General features: G+C 39.1%; 1 protein-coding gene across 1 annotated transcript; it reads right to left on the reverse strand.

Annotated features, from left to right (window-relative positions):
* Positions 1–22,550: 22,550 nt before the first annotated feature.
* Positions 22,551–23,675, reverse strand: LOC122751570 (ATP-sensitive inward rectifier potassium channel 1-like). Its single transcript, XM_043998657.1, has one exon. The coding sequence runs from the start codon at positions 23,667–23,669 to the stop codon at positions 22,551–22,553; it is 1,119 nt and encodes a 372-aa protein (XP_043854592.1). The 5' UTR covers positions 23,670–23,675.
* Positions 23,676–23,899: the final 224 nt, after the last annotated feature.

The following is a 23,899-nucleotide window of genomic DNA, read 5'->3' on the forward strand; positions in this document are numbered from 1 at the left end:
TCTTCCTCCAAGTCTTCCTCCACAAGCGTGTATAAGACCCTGTCTGGGTGTGGAAGCTTCCTCTGGATCTGGAGGAGAGGTAATTGGCAAGCATCACCCAAATCTGTTGGTTCACTGGACTTGAGGGCGGTCCATGAGCAGAAAAGTACAAGGTCAGAGTTCAGAGAACCCACCCCCTGAGGGCCAGGTTCTCAAGTGTGGTTTCAATCAAGTCAACTTTAAGTGAGTTAATCAGCAAAGTCAATCCAATCAATCACAATGTTATCCTCTCCAACAGGGCCTCTGGGCCTTCCAAAACCCATTATTTTCTCAGAAAATACAAATAATGTTGGAAGATGTCATTAACACAATGATCAATCACTGTTGCAATGGACTGATGAAGCATGCTACTCACCTCCTGACAGAGAGGTGGTGGCATCAAGGGGAAGAATGAGATATTTTTGAACATGGCCAGTGAGGGAATCTGCTTTGTTTGATGACACATATTTATAGAGGTTTATTTTTCTCTTTTGTCTTCCCGCCTCAATAAGGAGTGTGGGGGAGAGAAAATGATTTTTTGTAAGCTGAAAAACTTAAACATAAGCAGAATATACATTTATTAAGGGGTTCTTTTGAAATTGTGTTTCCAATACCTGGTACAGTGTCTAGAACATAATAAATGCTTAATGAATGCTTGTGGAATTGAATTTCTTTGAAAGAATTAGCCATTTCTTTTCCTGGACTTTGTGAAGAAACCACACCTGTGTTCTGGGAAAGAGCTTTCTGTTATGATAAAGCTTCCCCTCAGGCTCAATGGCAGTCTGAAGGTGTCTGACTTGGACTTACCTGGGGGCCTGACAGTTGGTCAGTCAACAAATATTTATTAAGCACCTACTATATATGCCAGACAGAGTACTGAGCTCTACCTCCTCCAATCACTCACCTGTCTCTGACAGCCCTCCACAATCATCAGCTTCTGCTGGGGAGATGTCCATGCAAAGACAATTTCAGTATGGTTGATCAGGAGCTCATCCAGCTGCTCTGGGCTCATCTCCTTCAGCTCCATTCCATTTACCACAGCTGCCTTTCCTCCCTACAAGAGCCAAAGCAAACCCAGTAAGGAAAAGAGACAGCTCTAATGCTGATCCTTGATCAAGGGAACCCAATAGGTAACAACATTCTAAAGATGACTAGCCCTTTACTCCTTCACTAATGCTCCCAACACTGTTGCAGAAGAGAGAAGCCTAGCTCAGTAATAGGCCTTGCCATCTGTCCATTCAAGATGGGGAAACAGAGGTCAGCAGGGGACTCAGATTGAAATAAGTGGAATGCATACTCCTCTCTTACAGAGAGAGGGGACCCCCAAAAGGTTGTTAGTGAGAAGCAATGACTGGCTGCTCCCTGTGTCTAGAATGCCCTCCCTCAGCACCATCCTCTGTTGAATTCCTGCTTGTCCTTTAAAACCTAACTCACGGGGCAGCTAGGTGGCGCAGTGGATAAAGCACAAGCCCTAGATTCAGGAGCACCTGAGTTCAAATCCAGCCTCAGACACTTGACACTTACTAGCTGTGTGACCCTGGGCGAGTCACTTAACCCTCATTGCCTCGCCAAAAAAAAAAAAAGAAAAAAAAAAGAAAAAAAAGAAAGAAAAAAGAAAGAAAAGAAAAGGAGTGAATACTCCTCCCTTACAGAGGGGACCCCGAAAAGGTTGTTAGTGAGAAGCAATGTCTGGCTGCTCCCTGTATCTGGAATGCCCTCCCTCAGCATCATCCTATGACTGTTGAATTCCTGCTTGTCCTTTAAAACCTAGCTCAATATTTTGTCTTCTCAATGAAGCCTTCCCTGTTTCTCCCAGCTGGTAACAACTATTTCCTTTTTTGAACCATCTAGCATTTTGCTTGCTTCTCCCTTCTATGTCTATTGTTTTGTATTCAATTCAACAAATACATGTTTATTAAGTGTCTACTGCATGTAAGGCTGCATGGTTGGCACTGGGCATCCAAAGGCAAAATAGACCCTGACCTCAAAGAGTTTACCTTCTACTGGGGGAGACAATGAGGATGTACATGAATACATCCAGTCACTTCAGGGGGATGTGAGAGAGTACAAGCAACTAGGGAGACCAGAAAAGGATTCCCAGGAGGCACCTGAGCTGAATCTTGAACAAAGTTAGGAATTCTAAGAAGCATAGGTGAGAAGGGAGGACATTTTAGGTATGGGAGACAACCTATCCAAAGGCAGAGAGATGAGCTCAGGACCAGCTGACAGGCTAGTGTGACTGCAATGTACCATGGACCAAGGGGAGCAGTGTAAAGTAAGTCTGGGAATAGAAGTGGGAGCTGGATTGTGCAGGACTTTAAATATTAATCCAAGCAGTATGTATTTTATCCAAGAGGCCATTGAAGATTGTATATAGTCACTGGCATGGGTCATTTCTGCATCTTTGGGAGATTAATTTGGCAACTGTGTGAAGAGATCTCTATTTTGTCATCAAAAAGAAGGGCAAAATGCTTTGAAACTTTTGTTTGGGGACTGCACACAGCCAACCACTTATTTAACAAATATTTGAGAAATATCAGATATATTTTAATATTATAAAATATGGCACAAATTCACGATGGAATGGGTCAGAAAGGAGCTTGTTTGAATCCAAGTTCTGCTAATTCCTTCCTTCCTGATCTTCAGTTCATTTTTCCCCACCTAGGCATCAATTCATTTACCTCATCAATAAAATACAGGTATGTGCATTATACAAGGGATTCTTTATCCTTGTTTTGTCATTGACCTCTTTAGCAATCTGGTCAAACATAAGAATCTCTTCTCAGAATAAGGATTTTAAATGCATAGAACAAATTGCATAAGATCATAAGGAAACCAAGTACATTGACATTTAGCTATAAAAATACTTTTAAAAAATTCATGGATCTTATGTTAAAAAATCCTGGGCTAGATGATCTTTCTCTATGGTCTCCTCCAGTTCTAAATTTATCAATTGCAATGTGGAATTAATATTGTATAAAGACTACCATTTTTGGTGACTTTCCTGAACTCTTTAATGGAAAGGCAATTTTGTATGTGTATATATGTGCATATGCAGGTATATATGTATATTTATGTGCATTGTGTATATGCACATGTATAGGTATATGTGTATTATATTACTTATGTATGTGTGTATATTTTTGTTTGTGTATGGGTATGGTTATAGGTATGGGTATGGGTAGATATGGGTATGTATATGTATGCATGTATGTGTATGTATATGCATTGTTTATATAGGCATTTAATGTGTACATGTACATGCATGTGTATATATTTGGGTGTATTATATATATACATGTATATGTGTGTTAATGTGAATATCTATGTCTATGTCTATGTGTATATAAAGAAATGATGCAGCAGCAACAGCCTAAGAGGCTGTGGACCAAAGAGTATAAGTCCCTAATACTCCTGCCCTTTGGAAACAAGGCATTGGGCAGGCCCACCTTCACAGTTTTATTACCACTGCTCTTACCTTTTGTTAACCTGCTCTACAGGAATTTTAAGATGTTTTGCTATGTCTTCCACAGTCTCACTATCAGCTAAAATGATGCCCACACTTCTGGCAATAGCTTTGGTGGTGATTGGATGATCACCTGTCACCATGATAACCTAAAATGGAAAAACATCACAACCAATGAAAAGCAGGCCTAGGAAAAGCAGAGAAACAAGAGAGCATGACTACTCTGGGCTGAAGCAAGAACTAGTACAATATAATCAGTGTTGATTCCTCTTTGGGAGACCTTTAGTTGTGATGTGTACCTTTCCTCCCCCTGTAAAAATTCAGCCCCTATAAATTTTCCACACATCTTCTTCCCAGTGTTTCTTGATTATTTTTCCCTCTTTCATTTGAGGGAACTTTTATTCTTTGGTGCAGTTCTTACTGCACATTCTAGGAAAAAGGAATTTGTGGGATGGCCTCAGATTTTTAAAAAAATAGTACAAAATGTGGAATTACATGTTTTACTTTAAGGGATCACAAAGATAAATGGAGTTTGAAAATTGCTAAAAGATATTACCTTAACTTTGTATAGGCCACTATCAATTCTTCAAAGGCCATTGTTTCTACTACTAAATGATAACAACAACAATAACAACAGTTTGCATTTATATGGAACTTCAAGGTTTACAAAGTACTCTATCTTTTTTTAGATGAGGAAACAGGAGCTCAGGGAGGTTAAGTGATTTGCTCAAAATTACAGAAATAGTAAAGGGAAGAATTGGGAAGAGAGTCTTATGTCATACTGCCAAAAACAACCATTGATGTGTGTGTGTGTGTGTGTGTGTGTGTGTGTGTGTGTGTGTGTGAGAGAGAGAGAGAGAGAGAGAGAGAGAGAGAGAGAGAATCAAGGTTAAGTGACTTGCTTGGGGTCATACAACTAGTAAGTGTCAAGTGTCTGGGACTGAGTTTGAACTCAAATCCTCCTGACTTCAGGGCCAGTACTCTATCCAGTACTCTATTTTTTTTGGGGGTGGGGTGGGACAATGAAGGTTAAGTGACTTGCCCAGGGTCACACAGCTAGCAGGTGTCAAGTGTCTGAGGCCAGATTTGAACTCAGGTCTTCCTGAATCCAGGATGGGTGCTTTATCCACCGTGCCACCTAGCTGCTCCCCAACCATTGATTAAAAAAAAAAAAAAACCAACACTTTTTTTGCCTTTTCATTGCCTGTCATGGTTAATGGGGAAAACATAATGGGATTCATTAAGATAATATATGTAAATAGCACTTTGCAAACTATACAAGTGCTCTATTCAGCCATGGCTTTGGCTGTCTCCACTGCACCAGACTCAAGTATTAGGGTATTAAACTAAACAGTAACTGTGCTGAGAAGAAGCTTCCCTACAGAATTCCAATAAACCAAAGATTCCAATAAACCAATAAAAACCTGATATTGGAAATGTGAGAAAATAATTATTAATAATGAATTTCTAGGAGAAACCCAGATGTGTTGGTGTTAGCTACTTCTTTCCCCTTCCCAGGAAACTAACCTAGGATGACCTTCAGTTTAACAAAAGGAATGTAGATTGACCTTTCTGATTAGGTAGGGGAAGAAGAACCCCGCCCTTCCCAAGTCATGACAATCAATGGAACTGAATGATGCTAGCCAATTATCTTAGATCAATGTGTGGTGTTCTGCCTCTACTAAAAAGAGGATAAAAAGCCCTGGGGACATGAGGCACTCGGGTCTTTCTCTGTCTGTCTGTCTGTCTGTCTGTCTGGCCACCTTCCTGGGAATCTTACTCTCTCTCTTCTCATTAGGTAATGAAGGGCTTGAGGTCATGTGCGCTCTCTCTCTCTCTCTCACTCTGACATCATTCCTGGGACTTATCAAGCTGGGTATGTAATGGCATAGGCCTGTAATCCTGTGACCAGTGGGGAAGTCAGGGATACATGTGGTCAATACTTTATTTTTATTTTTTTTATTTTTTTTTATTTTTGCAGGGCAATGGGGGTTAAGTGACTTGCCCAGGGCCACACAACTAGTAAGTGTCAAGTGTCTGAGGCCGGATTTGAACTCAGGAACTCCTGAATCCAGGGCCGGTGCTTTATCCACTGCGCCACCTAGCTGCCCCGTCAATACTTTATTAATATGTAATCTTAATTAATAATAAATACTTATTGCTAAAACTGGTGCAATGGCATTTAATTTATAAGTAACAATATTGTAGAAATCCCAGCATAGTCCCACAATATTTCAAATCACACAGAAACATAAAAGGAAGAGAGGTTGAGGCTGGACCAGTAATTTCAAAAATAAGGAAATGTCCTCCTACCACTGCAGATTGGCACCTTTTAGGCAATTTGAGTCTCAGAGAGTTGCACAGATCGCTGAGAGCTTGTCAGGGTCCTGTCCTTGGTCATTTAGCTTGCATGTGTCAGGGGAAGACCTGAGTCTGTCATGTCTGAGGGACTGGAACCCAGGTCTTCCTGGTTTTGAGGCCAGCTCTCTATCCCTTCTGGCAGTTTGCCTCTCAAATATAAAAGGGAAAAGGAAAATACATGGAATTGGTAGCAAGGACTTGATTGTAAAATGAACTTTCTCAAAGGATCTTTTGAACCTATGAAGGACTCCAAGAGGTAGGAAAACCCCTCCACTAAAACCTCTACCTTGATGCCAGCACTGTGGCATTTTATGACTGCAGCAGGGACAGTGGATCGAGGGGGATCAACCATTGATATCAGTCCCACAAAGCAGAGGTCAGAGGTGGGAAAGTTCATGGTCTCTATGTCAAAGGAATAGGCATCTGGAAACCCATCTTCTGGCAGGTTGAGATGACATAAAGCTGGAATAGACACACATGGGGAACAAGAAGGGAAGGTATCAATCAGAGCATGAGGAAGATAGGAAATAAGAGAGACACTGTGCTTCCGTACCACACAGACACATCAAAGCATCAAAGTTCTTTTTCTTGAATGGAAACTTAGGTCCCTTTCCCTGAACCTTCCTTGGGAAAGGTACAATAGACATTTGTGGGAAAGGACTTTCATTAAGGAAAAGATAGAATTCTTTGCTTATCACAAGAAGTGTCTATCTAGCTCTAGGATATTGTAAAAGTCAGTCAGGTAAAAAATTATATCATGGAATCATATATTTTTTAAGATGAAAGACTTTATAGATCAATTAGTCTGAACTCCTCAATCTTACACATAAGGAAACTAAGTCCTGCACTCAAAAGTTCAGGTAGGAAAGCTCCCAAAAGTCATCCTAGTTGGGTTAAACAGATCTGTTGTTTAAAAGAGATGACATGATAAGAAAATTTTGCCAGGCAAAAAACCAGGGAAGTTTCTATGGTGGGAATTCCCCCACACTAATAAAACCTATTCTCAACCTTTAAAAAAAGCAGAGAACATTCTTTCAAGGATCCATGATTTCATTGATAGTTTCTGCATTAGAGGATGGGGGACCATTAATAAAATCATGCATCCTTGAAACATTTTTAAGAATCTATTTAAGCATCAAACATGTTTTTCATTCTCAAACACAAAACCCAATGTACTTTATAAACACATACTCTTTGAATATAATTCCAGATTGCTCTCCAAAATGGTTGGATCACTTCACAATTCTACCACCAATGATTTAGTGTCCTAATTTTTCCAACATTTGTCAATTTTCCCTCCTATCATTTTGATCAACCTGCTAGGTGTAAAATGATATCTCAAGGTTGTTTTAATTTACATTTCTTTAATCAATAATGATTTAGAGCATTTTTGTCCCATGACTATAAATTGTTTTGATTTCTTCAAATCAATCAATTGGTTTCATTTTTCATTGGAAAACTGCCTGTTCATATCCTTTGACCATGTATCAATTGGGGAATGACTTGTATTCTTATAGATTCAACAAATTTTTAAAATATATTTTATATATGAGACCTTTATCTGAGAAACTGTCTATAAAATTTCCCCTCCAATTTTCTTCTTCCTTTCTCATCTTGGCTATATTTGTTTGATTTATATAATACTTTTAAAATTTAATGTAATTAAAATGATAATTTTACACCTGACTTTGCTCTCTATCTCTTGTTTATTCATAAATTGTTCACTTATCCATCATTCCGATAGGTAATATATTCCATGTTCTTTTAATTTTCTTATAATATCTTTCTCTTTATATCTATGTCATGTATCCATTTTGACATTATCTTGGTACATGGTGTAAGATATTGGTCTATCCCCAGTTTCTGCCATAGTGCTTTCTGGTTTTCTCAACAATTTTAACCAAATAATTAATTCTAACCTCAAAATCTTAAGTCCTTACATTTGTCAAATACAAAGTTATTATGTTTATTTGCTGCTGTAAATTATATATCTACTCTATTCCATTGATCTACTTTTCTATTTCTTAGCCAGTACTAGATAGTTTTGATAATTACTGACTTATAATACAGTTTAAAATTTGCTACTGCTAAACCACCTTACTTCACTTTTTTTCATTATTTCCTTTGACATGCTTGACTTTTTGTTCTTCCAAATTAATTTTGTTATTTTTTATGCAGTAAAATATTTTTGGTCACATAATTCAGATACTGTTGAATATATAAATTAGTTTGGGTAAAATTATCACTTTGGGGAGGCAGCTAGGTGGCACAGTGGATAGAGCACTGGCCCTGGAGTCAGGAGGACCTGAGTTCAAATCCAGCCTCAGACACTTAATACTTACTAGCTGTGTGACCCTGGGCAAGTCACTTAACCCCCATTGCCTCACCAAAAAAAAATTATCATTTTTATTATATTGGCACATCCTACCCATAAACAACTACTATATCTCCAGTTATTTAAATCTGATTTTATTTGTATAAAAAGTTTTTCATAATTTTGTTTATATAATTCCAGAGTTTGTTTTGGCAAGTGTACTCTCAGGTATTTTATACTGTCTAGAGTTATTTTAAATGACCCACAAATTTCCAAAGATGATTAGAGAAAAAAAAATCTATATGTTCTAAAATGTTTATAGCAGCCCTCTTTGTGGTGGCAAAGAACTAGAAATTGCAGGGATGTCCATCAATTGTGGAATGGTTGAACAAGTTGTGATATATGGTTGTGTTTTTGTTTTTGTTTTTGCGGGGCAATGGGGGTTAAGTGACTTGCCCAGGGTCATACAGCTAGTAAATGTCAAGTATCTGAGGTCTGATTTGAACTCAGGTCCTCCTGAATCCAGGGCAGGTGCTTTATCCACTGTGCCACCTAGCTGCCCCATGATATATGATTGTGATGGAGTACTACTGTGCTATAAGAAATGATAAGCTCAAAAATCTTAGAAAAACATGGTGGGGTGACTCTGGGCAAGTCATTTAACCCCAATTGCCTCACCAAAAAAAAAAAAGAAAAGAAAAGAAAACATGGTGGGGGCAGAGCCGTGATGGTGTTGGAAAAGCAGTAACCTCTCAAAGCTCCCCACACAATCATGCCCCAAACTTCCAAATAATGCCATAAAACAATTCCTAGAGAAGCAGAACCCACAAAAAGAGGGGATGAGATCATTTTCCAGCCAAAGACAGCTTAGAAGGTTGGCAGGAAAAGTCTTCTGTACCGCGGTGGAGGTAGAGCCCAGCCCTGCAGCCATGCCAACACAGATCCAACCCTAGGCAAGCTGTGTCAGAGAAAGAGACCTCTGGAACCTCTGAATTTGTTGCAGCAGTGGATTCTTCTGGAATTCAGCTGACAGTCTGGTGAGAGGGTCAAGAATTTGGTTTGGGGGAGATTACAGGGGGCTCTGCTGGCACTGAGGCAGAACTCAGTAGTCCTGCCCATTCTGGGAACCAGGAAGCAATCCTGAGTGGCAGTGGCCCAGGTGGGGGAGGGACATGGGCTATCCTGGAGCTTGAAACCACAGTGAAAGAAAATTTTATTTCTAGGTTAAAGAGCAAGCACAGGCCAGGTGAGTGGAAAATCTGCCTCTTCTTATTAAATCATAACACCTGGGACCCCCAGAAGCTTGGGACAGTGTGTCCTAGAGGCAGTGCTTCACTTTAAGAAGGAGTTAAAAGTCAAGATATAGGCTAGCGATATGAAGAGACAGAAAAAAATGTGGACCGTAGAAAGTTTCTTTGGTGACAAGATCAAAATATACCTTCAGAAGAAGATAACAAAGTCAAAACTTCTACATCTAAAGCTTCCAAGAAAAATATGAATTAGTCTCAGGCCATAGATGGCTCAAAAGGACTTTGAAGATAAAGTAAGAGAGGTAGAGGAAAATAATGAGAGTGAGTGCAGGAAGGTCATGAAAAAAAAGTCAACAGCTTGAAAAGCCAAATGGAAAAGCTCTCTGAAGAAAATAATTGCTTAAGAATTAGAGTTGAACAAAATGGAAGCTAATGACTTTATGAGAAAACCAAGAAAACAATAAAGCAGAATCCAAATGAATGAAAAATAGAGGGCAATGTGAAATATCCCCTTGGAAAAAACAGCTGACCTGGAAATAGATCCAAGAGAGATAATTTGAAAATCACTGGACTGCCCTGCTGAAAACCATGATAAAAAAAAAGAGCTTAGACATCATCTTCCAGAGATTGTCAGAGGAAATTGGCCCCTGATATTCTCGACGAGAGATAAAATAGAAAATGGAAAGAATCCACCCAATCACCTCCTGAAAAGAGATCTCCAAATTAAACTTCCAGGAATATTATAGTCAAATTCCAGAGCTCCCAGTCAAGGAGAAAAATATTGCAAGCAGCCCAGAAAGAAACAATTCAAGTAGTACCTTGAAACCACAGTCAGGATAACACAAGATCTAGCAGCTTCTACATTAAAGGACTGAAGGACATGGAATAACGATATTCTGGAGGGCAAAGGAATCGGGATTCAACCAAGAATCACTTATCCAGCAAAACTGAGTGAAAATCTTTCAGGGAAAATAGGACTCAATGAAAAAGGAGGACTTTTAGGCATTCATGATGAAAAGACCTGAACTGAATAGAAAATCTGACTTTCAAATATTAGACCCTAGAGTGGCATAAAAAGGAAATAGGAAAGAGAAATTAAGAGGGATGTTACAAGGTAAAACTTTTTTACATTTCTACATTGAAGATGATAATTCTAACTCCTAGAACTTTTCAGTGTTAGGGCAGCTGACAGGAATAAATTTAGACAGAGGGCACAGGTGGGGAATTGATTATGAAGGGATGATAACTATAAAGCATTTATGTTTTGTTTATCTTTATTTTGTGGGGCAGTCAGGGTTGGGTGACATACCCAGGGTCACATAGTTGGGGAGTGTCTTATGTCTGAGAACCAGATTTGGCTTGGGTCCTCCTGGGTTCCAGAGCTGTTGCTTTGTCCACTATCTCACCAAGCTGCCCCATGATGACATCTTTAAAATAAATTAAGGGGTGAGAGGAATGCACTGGAGAAAGGGAAGGGGAGAGGTGGAATGGGTAAAGTATCTCACATAAAAGAAGCAAGAAAAAGTTTATGGAGTGGAGGGAAAGATGGGAGGAAGAGTGGGGGAGTGAATGATCCCCTTATTCTAATCAGAACTGGCTCAAAGAGGAATAACATACATACTCAAGTGGGGTATAGTAATATATTTTGCCCTGTGGGGAAGTGGGAGGGGAAGGGGATAAGGGAGAGAGATGAACGGAAGGTGGGGCAGATTGGGGGAGGGGAAGGTCAGAAGCAAAACACTTTTGAAGAGGGATAGGGTAAAAGAAAATAGAAAATAGAGTAAATGTCATGGGAGCAAATAGGATGGAGGGAAACACAGTTGGCAATAGTAACTGGGGAAAAAAATTTGAAGCAGAGGCAAGAACAATGTAACATGAGGATGATGATGATGGTACTTACTTTGCTGGCTAGTGCGAGAAAATTCTTTGTCAGGTATAAGGTACTATAGAAATGTTAGCTATATTGTTTGTTGCAATAACCAGCCTCAAGTGTGTTTTGTTACAGGAAATCTCCCTTTAATGTACTACATAAATGTAGGTTACTATTACAAAAAAAAAGATGATCAGTATGCTATCAGAAAAATCTGGAAAGACTTACAAGTAGCCATGATGCAAAGTGAAATGTACTGTGTACTAATAATAGCACTATTGTAAGAAGATCTGCTGTGATGAGCAGTTTATTTCAACAGTACAATCATCCAAGATAACTCTGAAGGACTTATGAAAAAATGTAATCCATATACAGAGAATGAACTGATGGTACCTTAATAGACGATGGGAAGTATATTTTTTGGTCATAGTTCCTTTTTCTAAAGTTTTGTTGTCTGCTATGTTATAACATGACTGCACATTTATCACGTTATAATTGAATGCTTGAGTTCCTTAAGGAGTTGTAGGAGGAAGAATGAGAATTTGGAACACAAAATTTTAAAACTGATGTTACGGGGCAGCTAGGTGGCTCAGTAGATAGAGCACTGACCCTGGAGTCGAGGAGGTACCTGAGTTCAAATCTGGCCTCAGATACTTAACACTTACTAGCTGTGTGACCCTGGGGAAGTCACTTAACCCCAATTGCTTTACTTAAAAAAATTGATGTTACAATTTATTTTCACATGTAAGATGAGGAAAAATTCTAAATAGATAAACAAATAGATAAATGAATAAATAAATGAATGAATGAGTGAATAAATAAATGGGTGGGTGGATGGATAAATAAATAATTGAATGGATAAGTGAATAAATGAATGAATGAGCAAGTAAATAAATAAATAAATAAATAAATGGATGAATGAATGCACAAATGATTGAATGAATGAGTAAATAAGTGAATTAATAGATGGATGGATGAACAAATAAATAAATAGATAGATAAATAAATAAATGGATGAATGAATGAATAAAAAAGAAAAGAAAACATGGAAGAATGTGCTCTAAATAATGAAGAGTGAAGTGAGCAGAACCAAGAGAACATTATATATATTAGCAGCAATATTGTTTTAAGGACTTGGAATGAATAAGTTATGTTGACTATTATAAACACTCAGATTAACTATAAAGGACATGAAGAATGACACTATCTACGACCAAAGAAAGGACTGGATAATGTATAGAATAATTTTACATATATGTTGGGTTTAATGGTGGCTCTCTCTAGGGTATGGGAGTGGTATAGAGGGAAGAACAAATATTTACATGATAACTTTGTTGAATATGTAAGGGGAATAACAAGTTATATTTAGTAGATTTGTAGTTTCATGTATAATCATCCATTTTATTATGCTATGTTATGGGAATGCTTGTTTTCTTCCATAAATTAAGAATAAAATAATCTTTTAAAAAAGTAACACATACTCCATCTATTCATTCCTTCCCTTGGTATCACCTTCCACTTCTTTTAATAGACTTGGCCATTTTCTCAACTTAAATCTCCTACCTAAAGAAAGCCTTTTTATTCTCACAGCTGCTGGGTACCTTTCTTCTTTCTAACTGTTTTGTATTTATCACGCATAATGTGAGTGAGATTTTCCCCCAACCCTTAGAGATAAGTGATTTAACTATGGTGATAATCAGTATATAGACTAAAAATTGTGATTTAACATATTAAGTTTTTTTTAGTAGCTTAAGCAAATGATAATGGAGTAAGACAGATATTTAGTAGAGCTATGTACATGCTATATGGTAGATTGATGCCAGACACCACATAATTAAAACATCAGCTAAATCCACTGTGGTCAAGTATTAAAAATAGTTAACTCTTGGGGCAGCTAGGTGGCACAGTGGATAGAGCACTGGCCTTGAGTCAGGAGGACCCAAGTTCAAATCCAGCCTTCAGACACTTAACACTGTAACGATTGGAATGACGCCCACCTGCTGAAGACTTTACTGTAGAAGAGTTCTGCCCATGAAGTGAAGGTCTTTGAGGGCAAGAACATGTGTCTTTGGCGTCAGGAAGTGATGTTGGCTAGTGGGAGGAAGAAGGAAGAGACTGGCGCTCTGGCTCTCTTTCCTTTGGATTCTGGTGGAGAGTGGAGCTAGAAACGTGCTCTCCCTTTAATAGACAGATGAATGTAGGCCTTTCTCTCTCTCTTTACCAAATTCTTATTCTCCTTAATAAATGCTTAAAAGCCTAACTCTTGCTGAAGCTTATAATTTATTGGTGACCACTCATTAGATATTTTAGACAGACTAGCTAGAATTTTAGCCCTTAACAACACTTACTAGCTGTGTGACCCTGGGCAAGTCACTTAACCCCAATTGCCTCGCCAAAAACAAAACAAAACAAAACAAAACAAAAAATAGTTAACTCTTGAGTTACCCTGGACCAATCAGGACTTAAGAAAATCCATCATCAAATGGAAGTTGATAAATTCCAATGGCCGCCATCAAAAGAAATCAGAAAACTTTTGCCACTATAGTAGATCCACTAGTTGGATTACATAATTTTGCATAAAACTGAGGTTTCTATCATTCTATGTGGACTTGTTATACATGGGGAACTCACTACCTCTCGAAATAGCCTTTTCCATCTTGGAGCTCTGATTGTTAGTAAATTTTTATTTATATTTAAATACTTTTTGGGGCTGAGTTCAGGAGCATCCACCAGACATCTAATAATCAGAGAGGTATTCTACTTAAGTATATTTCTTGGGGGTTTTTTGCAGGGCAATGAGGGTTAAGTGACTTGCCCAAGTTCACACAGCTGGTAAATGTCAAATTTTTGAGGCTGAATTTGAACTTAGGTCCTCCTGAATCCAGGACCAGTGCTTTATCCACTGTACCACTTAACTGCCTTTTTTTTCCTAACTGCCTTTTAAGTGTATTTCAAGGGTTGGTAAAAGGGGATTCAGAAGGCCTGGTTACAAGTATCCTTGTCATGAAACTGAGTAAGCCAAATATTTAGTTAGGAAGGATTGGTCCTCACTGGAAGTCTGACCATCTTTATTCCACTCTCCAAATGCAAAAAAAAAAAAAAAAGTTAATAGTTCCCTATTTCTCCTGATACCCATCAGCCATTCCATTAGAGTCATGTTTCTTGTCTTCAGAATACACCTGTGATGCAGGAAAGACAGCAATCATAACAACAAATATTTGAAGTAGTCCCACAAGGATAGATTTCAGTGTCTGGTTGTAGGCCAGATTCACTAGGGATAATTTGCCAATGAATATAACACCAAAGCTGAGATCAGTGTCCTTAATGATCCAAAGTGGAATGCCCAAAGAAGTATGGTGTTCACATCCACCCCATACCTTTCACTCCACCATTCTAGTTACATGTTTGTTGTTTCTCAGCTTAAGATGGGGAAGAGTAGGAAGTAAGTTATTTGATTCTGCTTTTAATTTTCATTTTCCATCCGTGGTTCAGCTTGGTTTCAAATCCAAGAACATAATGCTTCCCCTAATCCTGGATAAGTTTATCACATGAAATTTCATCATGATAGAGATTGATCCAGCTTTGATAGTCAACACTTTCTCAGCACCCTCAGCTGCCTCTCCCTTCTTATTACAGAGTTGGGGAGGTAGAGCAATGAATTCCTCCAAAGCCTTTCTTTATGGAGGGCTCAGAAACTTTCCAAGCTAAACTCTTATTTTCTACCAGCTGCTCTGCCTGGTATTGACTCCATGAACATCATGTCTCTGTGCCCTCTGATACCCCCTTATGTAGTTTCATTTTGTATATTGTTTTCACTTATTAGATCATAAGATCATTATGTCCCTAGCACTTGGCACAATACATTGTAGGCCTTAATAAGTGTTTCTTAACCATTAACTGTTGCTTAACTATCCACTACAGAGTATCAGCATAGGAGTCATGTAACATATAAGGACCCTGAGATCATAGGGCATAGAGCTGGAAGGGACCATAGAGCTGACCTAGTCAAAATTCCTCTTTTTAAAGATGAGGACAATGAGGTTCAAAGGAGGAAAATTACCTTCATAAGGTTACACAGTAAATAGCAGAACTGGGATCCAAACTCAGGCCTTATGACTCCAAATCCAGGCATTTTCCCCAATACCTCCAATGCTACAGCTTCCCATTTATACTACCATAGAATCCAAGAGCCTTTATTTAAAAATCAGTGGCACAATGTATAGGGCACAGGCCCTGCAGTCAGGAGGATATGAATTCAAATCTGACATCAGACACTTGACACTTAACTAGCTGTTGTGACCCTGGGCAAGTCACTTAACCCTTATGGCCTCAAACATCTGGGACTATCTCTAGTCATCTTGATGTCACAAGGAAGTAGGTGGTGGGGGCTCCTTAGGTATTCCACCTTAAAGAATTACAACTCTTGCACACAGTCCAGCTAGAATAAAATGGTCTTTTATTTGGGCACTTAGAGAAAGTGACCAAGAGGGAAGTCAAAGACTTTGCCTAGAGGAGAGGAGATGGCTTAGAGCCATCTTTCTCTTTGAACAGAAGAAAGGCAGAAGCTTTTATAGACCATAGATGGGGCAACCACCTGACAATGGATATTTCCCTTTGTGGTGGGGAAAGGTTGAGTGAGAAGTGATGGTCCTAACTTCTGGAGTTAGCTCTGTCTCCTGGCACTGATTAGGCAATTGCCAGGCCTAATGGGCTCATCTCCCTACTTCTTAGGTGTGTCTGTACTTTAGCTTCTCAAGGAGAGTTACCCCAGACCTATATAATTTCACCCCTTTCTCTAGAATCTAAGGGAAAAGGGGGGCAAAGATTCTTCTTCTGTAACTGCTTCAAGCTGAGCAGGGTTGAAGAAATCAACAGGGGGAGGAGAGGCCTGGTCCAGAGGGTGAGAGGAGATGGGTAGCTGCCATGAAGTTGAAAGCTTGAGCCTGCATGGAACAGACTTTAACAAGAGGTTAAAGAGGTAAGGGCAAAAATCAAAAGGACTGAAGGTGACAGAGGGCATGTCAAATAAGTTGTACTTAGGTGTTTCTGATTCAATTAAAAATGTATATCTAATAACGGTCAGATGACAAAACCAGGTGCTTATATACTTTAGTTGTTTAGAATATAAAAAGGAATAGCATTTTAGGTTAAATAGTTTAAACCTTATACCTGCATCTCACTATAGTAACCCATTTGCAGTACTAACCTAAGGGATGAAAATCCAACATTGTATTCATGCTGACCACATGATATGATTATAGGAATTTGCCATAAAAGAAGAGGGACAAACCTCTCAGGAAATAATGCTTCCCTAAGCTTCATGTACACTCCAGGTAGAAGTTGTATAGATAGCCAACTGCAGTGGACCAGGCTTAAAAATTAGCCAGGTTGGGGCAGCTAGGTGGCACAATGGATAGAGCACTGGCCCTGGATTCAGGAGGACCTGAGTTCAAATCCGGCCTCAGACACTTAACACTTACTAGCTGTGTGACCCTGGGCAAATCACTTAACCCCAATTGCCTCACCAAAAAAAAAATCAGCCAGGTAGAATAATTTTCATTCCATGTGGCATATTGGGGAAATTAAGTCAGGAGAATCCTACCTCAGTACTTGCTAAAAAATCATTCTCCCAGCCTTTCCCATGACAATCCACCACCTGCAAAAACCCCTTAGGGTTCCTGGCACCATGGCTCATTGGCTCAGTAGTATTCCTTAATGATCATACCTGGAGTTAGACTCAGAATAATATAATAGTCCCATAATGTCAGATGCTTTTCATCCTTAAGTTAGTATTACACAAATGAATTTTGTTTTAAGTTGCTTAATGACAAACAAAAAAGTTGGAATAAGTGTACTGCCTTCAGAATTCCTTAAAACAGTGGGAACATATTTAAGGTGACTCAACTAATTTGCATGCAATTCCATGCATGTTCTAATTCCAGATTAAATAACATAGGTAAACTCAGATTTCCCATTTTAACAGGATTTTTTAAAAGTTGATTTCCAGATATAAGAGAAATTGCTTTTCTACCATAGCTGATATATTTATTCACCAATTTATACATTATAGGGAAATTTAGAAACATAATACCTTAAAACAACATTAAGAATTTTTAAAAAACTTGAAACAAAACCAATTAACAATTAAGAAAAACAATTACCAATCAGGTGTTCTAAATTCAGTTGCATGTGCTTTTGCTCTATACTTTCTTTATACAGAAAATCTATCATTATGCCTTATGAGACAGTAAATGGAACATTTTAACTAAGGCTTAATACTTTTAGCACTTTTAAAGAAATAAATATTATTCATAAATTCACATAGTACATTTGATAATGTGGTGAGTTTCCCAGCTATGTTTAAAATTTCTTTACTCCTTTTTGCTAAAAAGCTGATGCCTCTGTCCTAACCTTAGAAACTTATCAGATAGGGAGTCAAAGTGTGGCCACTTCAGTGGCTTTTTTTTTTTTTTGGTCAAGGCCTTTGGCCAGCAGGTATCAGGAGAGCTGACAGGGTGTGGCCATTTACCAGATTTAAATAATTAAATCAAAGCCAAAAACTGTTCTTAGGGCAACATGGTTCAATGGTTATTTTTTTCTCTTTGCAACTTTTACATGTTACAAATAATTCCTTATTTTAAACTATTCCACTGCAAAATATTTTAAAAGTGGCAGTATATAACAGATTTCAACCCTACTAAATCCTTGGGCACTACATGCTATCAGATTGCTCCCCTCCTCCACAGCAGAACCCACCATGAGGAAAGAGAAGAGCTTTAGGACATGTGCTGTCCTCCATTTTGATTCTAGCCCCCTGTAACCATTTTGGAAATTTAAAAAATCCATCATACTCTCTCTTCTTGTGGTCTTGCAGTGATTAACCTTGTAAGCAACAACTTTCTGTCCAGACACACAAGTAGTGCTCATGATAGACACATAAATGCATGTAAGACACATAAGAAACACAAACAAACAACTGTGAAATAGCTACAGGTTACTTCTTCTGGTCTATGCAGAGAACTAAGAGCCCATAGGCTAGGAATTTCTCAATGAGAAGCTGTAGCCCCCTCCCTTGCTTTTTCTTGACATCCTGTCCCAATAAGAACAGGGTGAGGATGTTAAAACCCGGAGGGGATGATGAAATTTGTGATCCTCATGCATACATACTAAAGGCCTACATTTAAGGGGTCTTCCCCCTCTCCTCACAACCTGCTGCTTTGATAGAATAGTTAATGAGAGAGTGAGACAGAGGTAGCCCCTGTGTCTATTAAGGAATCCATAGACCTAGCTCCTATGTCCAGTGTGACCCTAGGTTCAACCATAAAGATGTCAATAACAGGAGGCTGGCCAGTCCCTGGCTCCCTGTTCACAGGGGACCAGACTGTAGGGAGCCAATCTCTTGGGGGCAATCTTGCCTCCAGTGATTCAGACAGCTGCACTAGGGACAAGGAGTATGGGGAGGTGACCTCACCTTTGAGGAGTATTCCTCCACTCCAGTGACCCAGTTTACCACAGCTGAAGCAGCTGCCGGGATCCCAGCCACCTGGAGATCTGCTGGCAGCAGATGTGATGGCCACTGCTATTAGTGAGGCTTGTTCTATGGAGAGGGCATGAGCCATCTTTTCTCTCTCTTTGGCCACCACAAGGTCCCTGTTATTAAAAACCTTAAAAGCAGTATCAAGGAGTTGTGAGGGTGGGGTTTGACTACCCAAGTCTAATTTCTGGAGTTTTCTCCTAATGTCAGGAGCAGATTGGCTAATAAAATGTATATTGAGGACTGTTATTCCTACAACCCTTTCTAGGTCTAGATTAGTATATTTCTTCATAGAGTTCACGAGACAATTCAAGAAGAGGGCTGGATTTTCATCAGATCTCGGGTGATCTCTTTTACTTTCTCATGATAGACCTGTTTCTTAATCCCATTATCCCCAAGAAACCTAAAGATCCCAGTACCCAAGGAATCTTTGAACTCTCTGGGGGGGTAGGAGGGTGGGGGGAGGGGAGGAGGGCAGCTCTGTCTTCCACCTCAGAAATGGGTGTTGAGGAACAAGATTCTGGTACACTGATAAGCAATACCAAGGTCTGCAAGATGATATTCAAGATATGGATGGGTGCTGCATATCTTATGGATGCCCCATTATTGCAAAAATCCCTTCCCTGTTTGCATTTGCCTCCCAGTCCTTTTTAATGCCCTTCCCTCCCCTTTGTTTTGTAAAGATACAAAAGACCAGGTCTTCTCTTATTCCAGTGGGACAGTCACCATGGTGATCTGTTCCTGGCCATATATTCCTCTTTCCTAAAAAATTTCTTTTTATTTTGCAAGATTTGTGAAGAGCATCCAATTCTTTGGGTGAGCTAGCCCCATGATCCAGGTCGCTAGTGCCCCCCCCAACAATAGCATCAACCTATATGCAAAACATATGATCATGAGTGTCCAGTAGAGTAATATTTGTGAGAAAATAATTATTAATAATGGATTTTTGGGGGGAACCCAGAGATCAGTTTCTTAGTCCTTTCTCCCCCCCCCCCCCCAAGTTTAGATCTCTGGGACAAACCCAAAGGAACAAAAGAAATGGAGATAGACTCTTTGTCTAGCTCTCTGAAGGACTGATGGGATCAAATGACACCTATATAATGGACTTTGCCTTGAGCAACTTCAGTGGAGGGTCTTTTGCATCCTTTTTCCGGATGTCATCTGTAGAGTTCATTTTAATTTAGACTACCCTCAAATTGTCAACCAATGGACTTGAATAGTGCTAACCAATTAGCTTTGATCAATGTATAATGATCTACCGCTATTGAAAAAGGATAAAAATCCTGGGAAAAGGCCAGGAGCTCTCTTGGCTTGGTTCACTCTGGCTTCTAGGTCCTCTGGGTCTTTGAGCATTTTTCTCCTGCTTGTGCTAACTGCTATGCTGAAGCTTTCTCCCTGCTTTTTCTACCATGCAATCTGAGACCATGAAATGTTAGGAAGACACATAATCAATTCTTCACTGCTATATCATTCTAATAAATAATTATATGCTCACTACCAAAACTTGTAGCAGTCGTAATTAATTTTAAAAACACATATTGAAGTAGAAGGGTAATGACTACAAGAGAGGTTGTCTCTTCTCTGGGAAGATGGACATCCAGACAACAAGTGTATTTTATTTGGTCACCTCCCCAACTCTAATAAATCTACCTCTGCCCAAGAAAAAAACCCATTCCATCAAATGATTGTTTTTTAATAAATAAATTTATTCAATAATGCTGTGTTTCTTTTGAAAAAAAAAAAGCATTAAGTATTTACAGATTTTATATATTAATCAACACTGACAAAAATTTGATTTCCTGCTTATAATTAGGTACTATCTTCTATAGTTCACATTCAAAATGACAGCAGGAAGGAACTGAATAAAACCCAGTACAGTCTTATATCCTCCGTAACAGAAGGAGGGGATGGGGGAGAGAATTGGAAGACATCAATTTCTTGACTTCTCCATTTCACTCTATTCATTATCTATTCTCACTTCTCTTTTGGAAAGAGCTGGACCATAACAATCCCTGATAGACAAGCTCAATGAACCCCCTCTGAAACTTTACTGAGCTTCCATTTCAAGTATGGCTTCGTACCTTTAAACTCCTTGTTGGATTTCTTAGGAAGATAGGGAATGCTCAGTATGACAGTATTTTCACTTATAATCCCAGTCAACATAGGGGGAACGTTGTCTTTTTGAAAAATGTTATCACAGCTTTCATTGTGTTTTGTATTTTTTTTTAACACTACAGTGAGGGTTAAGTGATTTGCCCAGGGTCACACAGCTAGTAAGTGTCAAGTGTCTGAGACTGGATTTGAACTCAGATCCTTCTGAATCCAGAGCCGGTGCTTTATCCACTGTACCACCTAGCTGCCCCCACAGCTTTCAAATCAAGTATTTATCTATGCAAGGAAGTATGGTTGTAGCTTCCAATCTAAGACGTGTCTGTCTATACATACAACATGAAACAGAAATTTGAAGCCGCTGAATTGGCCAAAGGCCAACATGGGTCTTGAGTTTATTTGGCTCTTTCAGAAGATGGGTCAGGCTCCGGATCTCCACTGCACTGTAGGTGTGGGTAGACACAGCCTAAGTGGGCTCATCTGTGTTGAGCAACTGCTGGACCTTTCTGGGTACTGACAGCCAGGAGTGGGAAGTATGGCCCATTGCCCAAGAGTGATTTTTAAAGTTGGATCTATATGGTTTAACCACACAGTTACTCCCTTTGTTCAACAGCCTCCTTTTCTTTCTGGCAGGCTGGGTTCTCTCCCATGTTTCATTTGATGGAAGACAGAGTGTTATAAGAGAGAGGATTCTCAATTCTCAGCCTCAGCTGAATCAAGTGAGAACATAGCTACCCTGAGAAATTCACAATTTCTTTGAAGGGTGGTGGTAGGAAGTAGGAAAATCATTCTTTAGGATCCTATATTTGAACTTGAAAGTATTTGTGTATTCCATGCCACTGTGAATAATTCATGAACCACATTTAACTTTCCTGACCAAAAAAAAAAAAATAAAAATAAAAATCACCCCAAATGAGTACTTCTATGGCTGAGGCCTTTCAATCAGTTCAGCTCTTAGGCCCTCAAGTTTTCTTATGTAGAAATCAAGGAGGTTTGATTAGATGTCCTGTGAGGTCCTGTCTATATCTAGTTACTAATCGTTACAGTGCATTTATTGGGGCTAGTTTTCATTGGGACACCCCATGTAAATAAAAGGCATGAAAATCAAAGGGAACAGTAAAGGAATAATTAATGACAATGGAGACAGTCAGACTAGATCACAAAAAAAAAACCCCAACCTTTTTTTTGCTTTTTAATTAAAGTTGTGAATTTCCACCCATCTGAATTATCTAATTACCTCAATTCTCCATCTCCCTTTACTTAGACACCATCAGTTACACATGATCTGTTCCAATGACTTTAGCTTAACAAAAAGTAAAAAAAAATTAGACAGATTCTTTTCTTTACATGCCTAGCCATATGCCAATCACCAATATTGCTAAAAAGAACTCCCAAATTGCAGGGGGTGGAAGGCTCACTGGAATTTGCTTACTTCAAATATTCATATCAGTTTAACTCAACAAGCCCTGAAAATTAAGATCAGACCACAGAATGCAGAGAAAAATAGTGTTCATTAGCTTTCTTTGAAGACTCTTGTCTTTTGTCCCCCCCAAATTTGGATTGCTTTTCTGCTTCTAAGTTATTCTGTACCATGGTATTTTTGCTTTGCTTATGCTAAGTGGCCACAACTACATTTTGGTGACATCTGTTTCACTGACTTCTGCCAGGACAAAGTTGGGATTGTCACAACCTCTCTTCAATCTGTTTCTGGCATCTTTCTCATTGTAGAGGCATAAGGCACAATGTGGTGTCTCCACTGCCACTGTCTTGCTGAAATTATGGAAATCCACTCTATACTTCCCTTCCTTAGTCTTGGACACCATGGGGGCAAAACGATAGCCCCATAGCACTTCCTCTGGGACATAGGATGTCCGGACCTGACAGGTGGCACTGGTGGACTCCACCGTTCCATCTAGAAACACCACCAGCTCAAAGTCCTGCTGGAGAAGGTTTTCAGCTGCCATGTGGAAGAAGGGGCTGTTATGGTCAATAATGTGATAGATGGTCAGTGGGGAAATAAAGAACAAGTTTTCATTGCCTGCATCAACCACAAAGTTGATATTGATCTGGTCCAAGATAATGGTCTCTCCCTCAGGTGTGACTCTGGTCCTTAAGAGCTTGCCATAGATGTGACTGCTAATCAAGAGGCTTTTTCTTAGGTTAGCCACTCGGATCAGGAGACAAAGCTTCCCACCCTGTTCACTGACAACAGCATTCTTACTGAAGGTGATGGTTTTGGCTCGTTTCTTTGATCTAGAGATCTTGGCTAAGATGGCACCACACATGAAAGAGTTGATAATGAATCCAAGGATGGATTGGAAGACGAGAAGGAAGATAGCACTGCCACATTGTTCTGTCACATACCTATAACCATAACCGATGGTAACTTGGGTTTCAAGAGAAAATAAGAAAGCCGAGGTTAAGCCATTAATGTTATTCACACATGAAGTATGATTGATAGATGGATGAAACTCTGGAAGATCTTTATGTACATAGGCTACTATGTACCATAGGAGGCCAAAGAGGAACCAGCTGCCTAAGAAGGTAGTGATAAAAATGATTATTTTATATCTCCACTTGAGATCAAGCACTGTTGTCCAGATATCCACAAAGAAGATCAACCTTGATTGTGCTCCCACATTGCCAAACTCTATGTTACACCTTCCATCTTTGGAGACTAGCCTTGTTTTCCGTTGGGAATATCCAAAAAGATGTACAGCAAAATATTTCTGGAGATATTTGAACATCCTTTCTGTCACACCCCAATCTGGAAAACATACCAAAGTAAAAAAGAAAAATTATAATTCTATTTACAACTACAAAGAGGGAAGTGACTCATGTATAGATTTAGCTATGTAAGGAGAGATTTTACATTACAACACTGGCTATCAGGCCATTTGGGCTAACTGAGGGGTATGGATTGGTTACCAAAATTCTCAGAAAGGAGTTCTCCCTGAAGGGAGGGCTAGAATGCTTA

Source organism: Dromiciops gliroides, chromosome 3 (genome assembly GCF_019393635.1).
Source record: "Dromiciops gliroides isolate mDroGli1 chromosome 3, mDroGli1.pri, whole genome shotgun sequence".
In the NCBI taxonomy this organism is placed as follows: Eukaryota; Metazoa; Chordata; class Mammalia; order Microbiotheria; family Microbiotheriidae; genus Dromiciops; species Dromiciops gliroides.

Coding starts and splice junctions, on each gene's coding strand:
- LOC122751570 (XM_043998657.1), bottom strand. CDS start 23,669: ATGTTCAAATATCTCCAGAAATATTTTGCTGTACATCTTTTTGGATAT.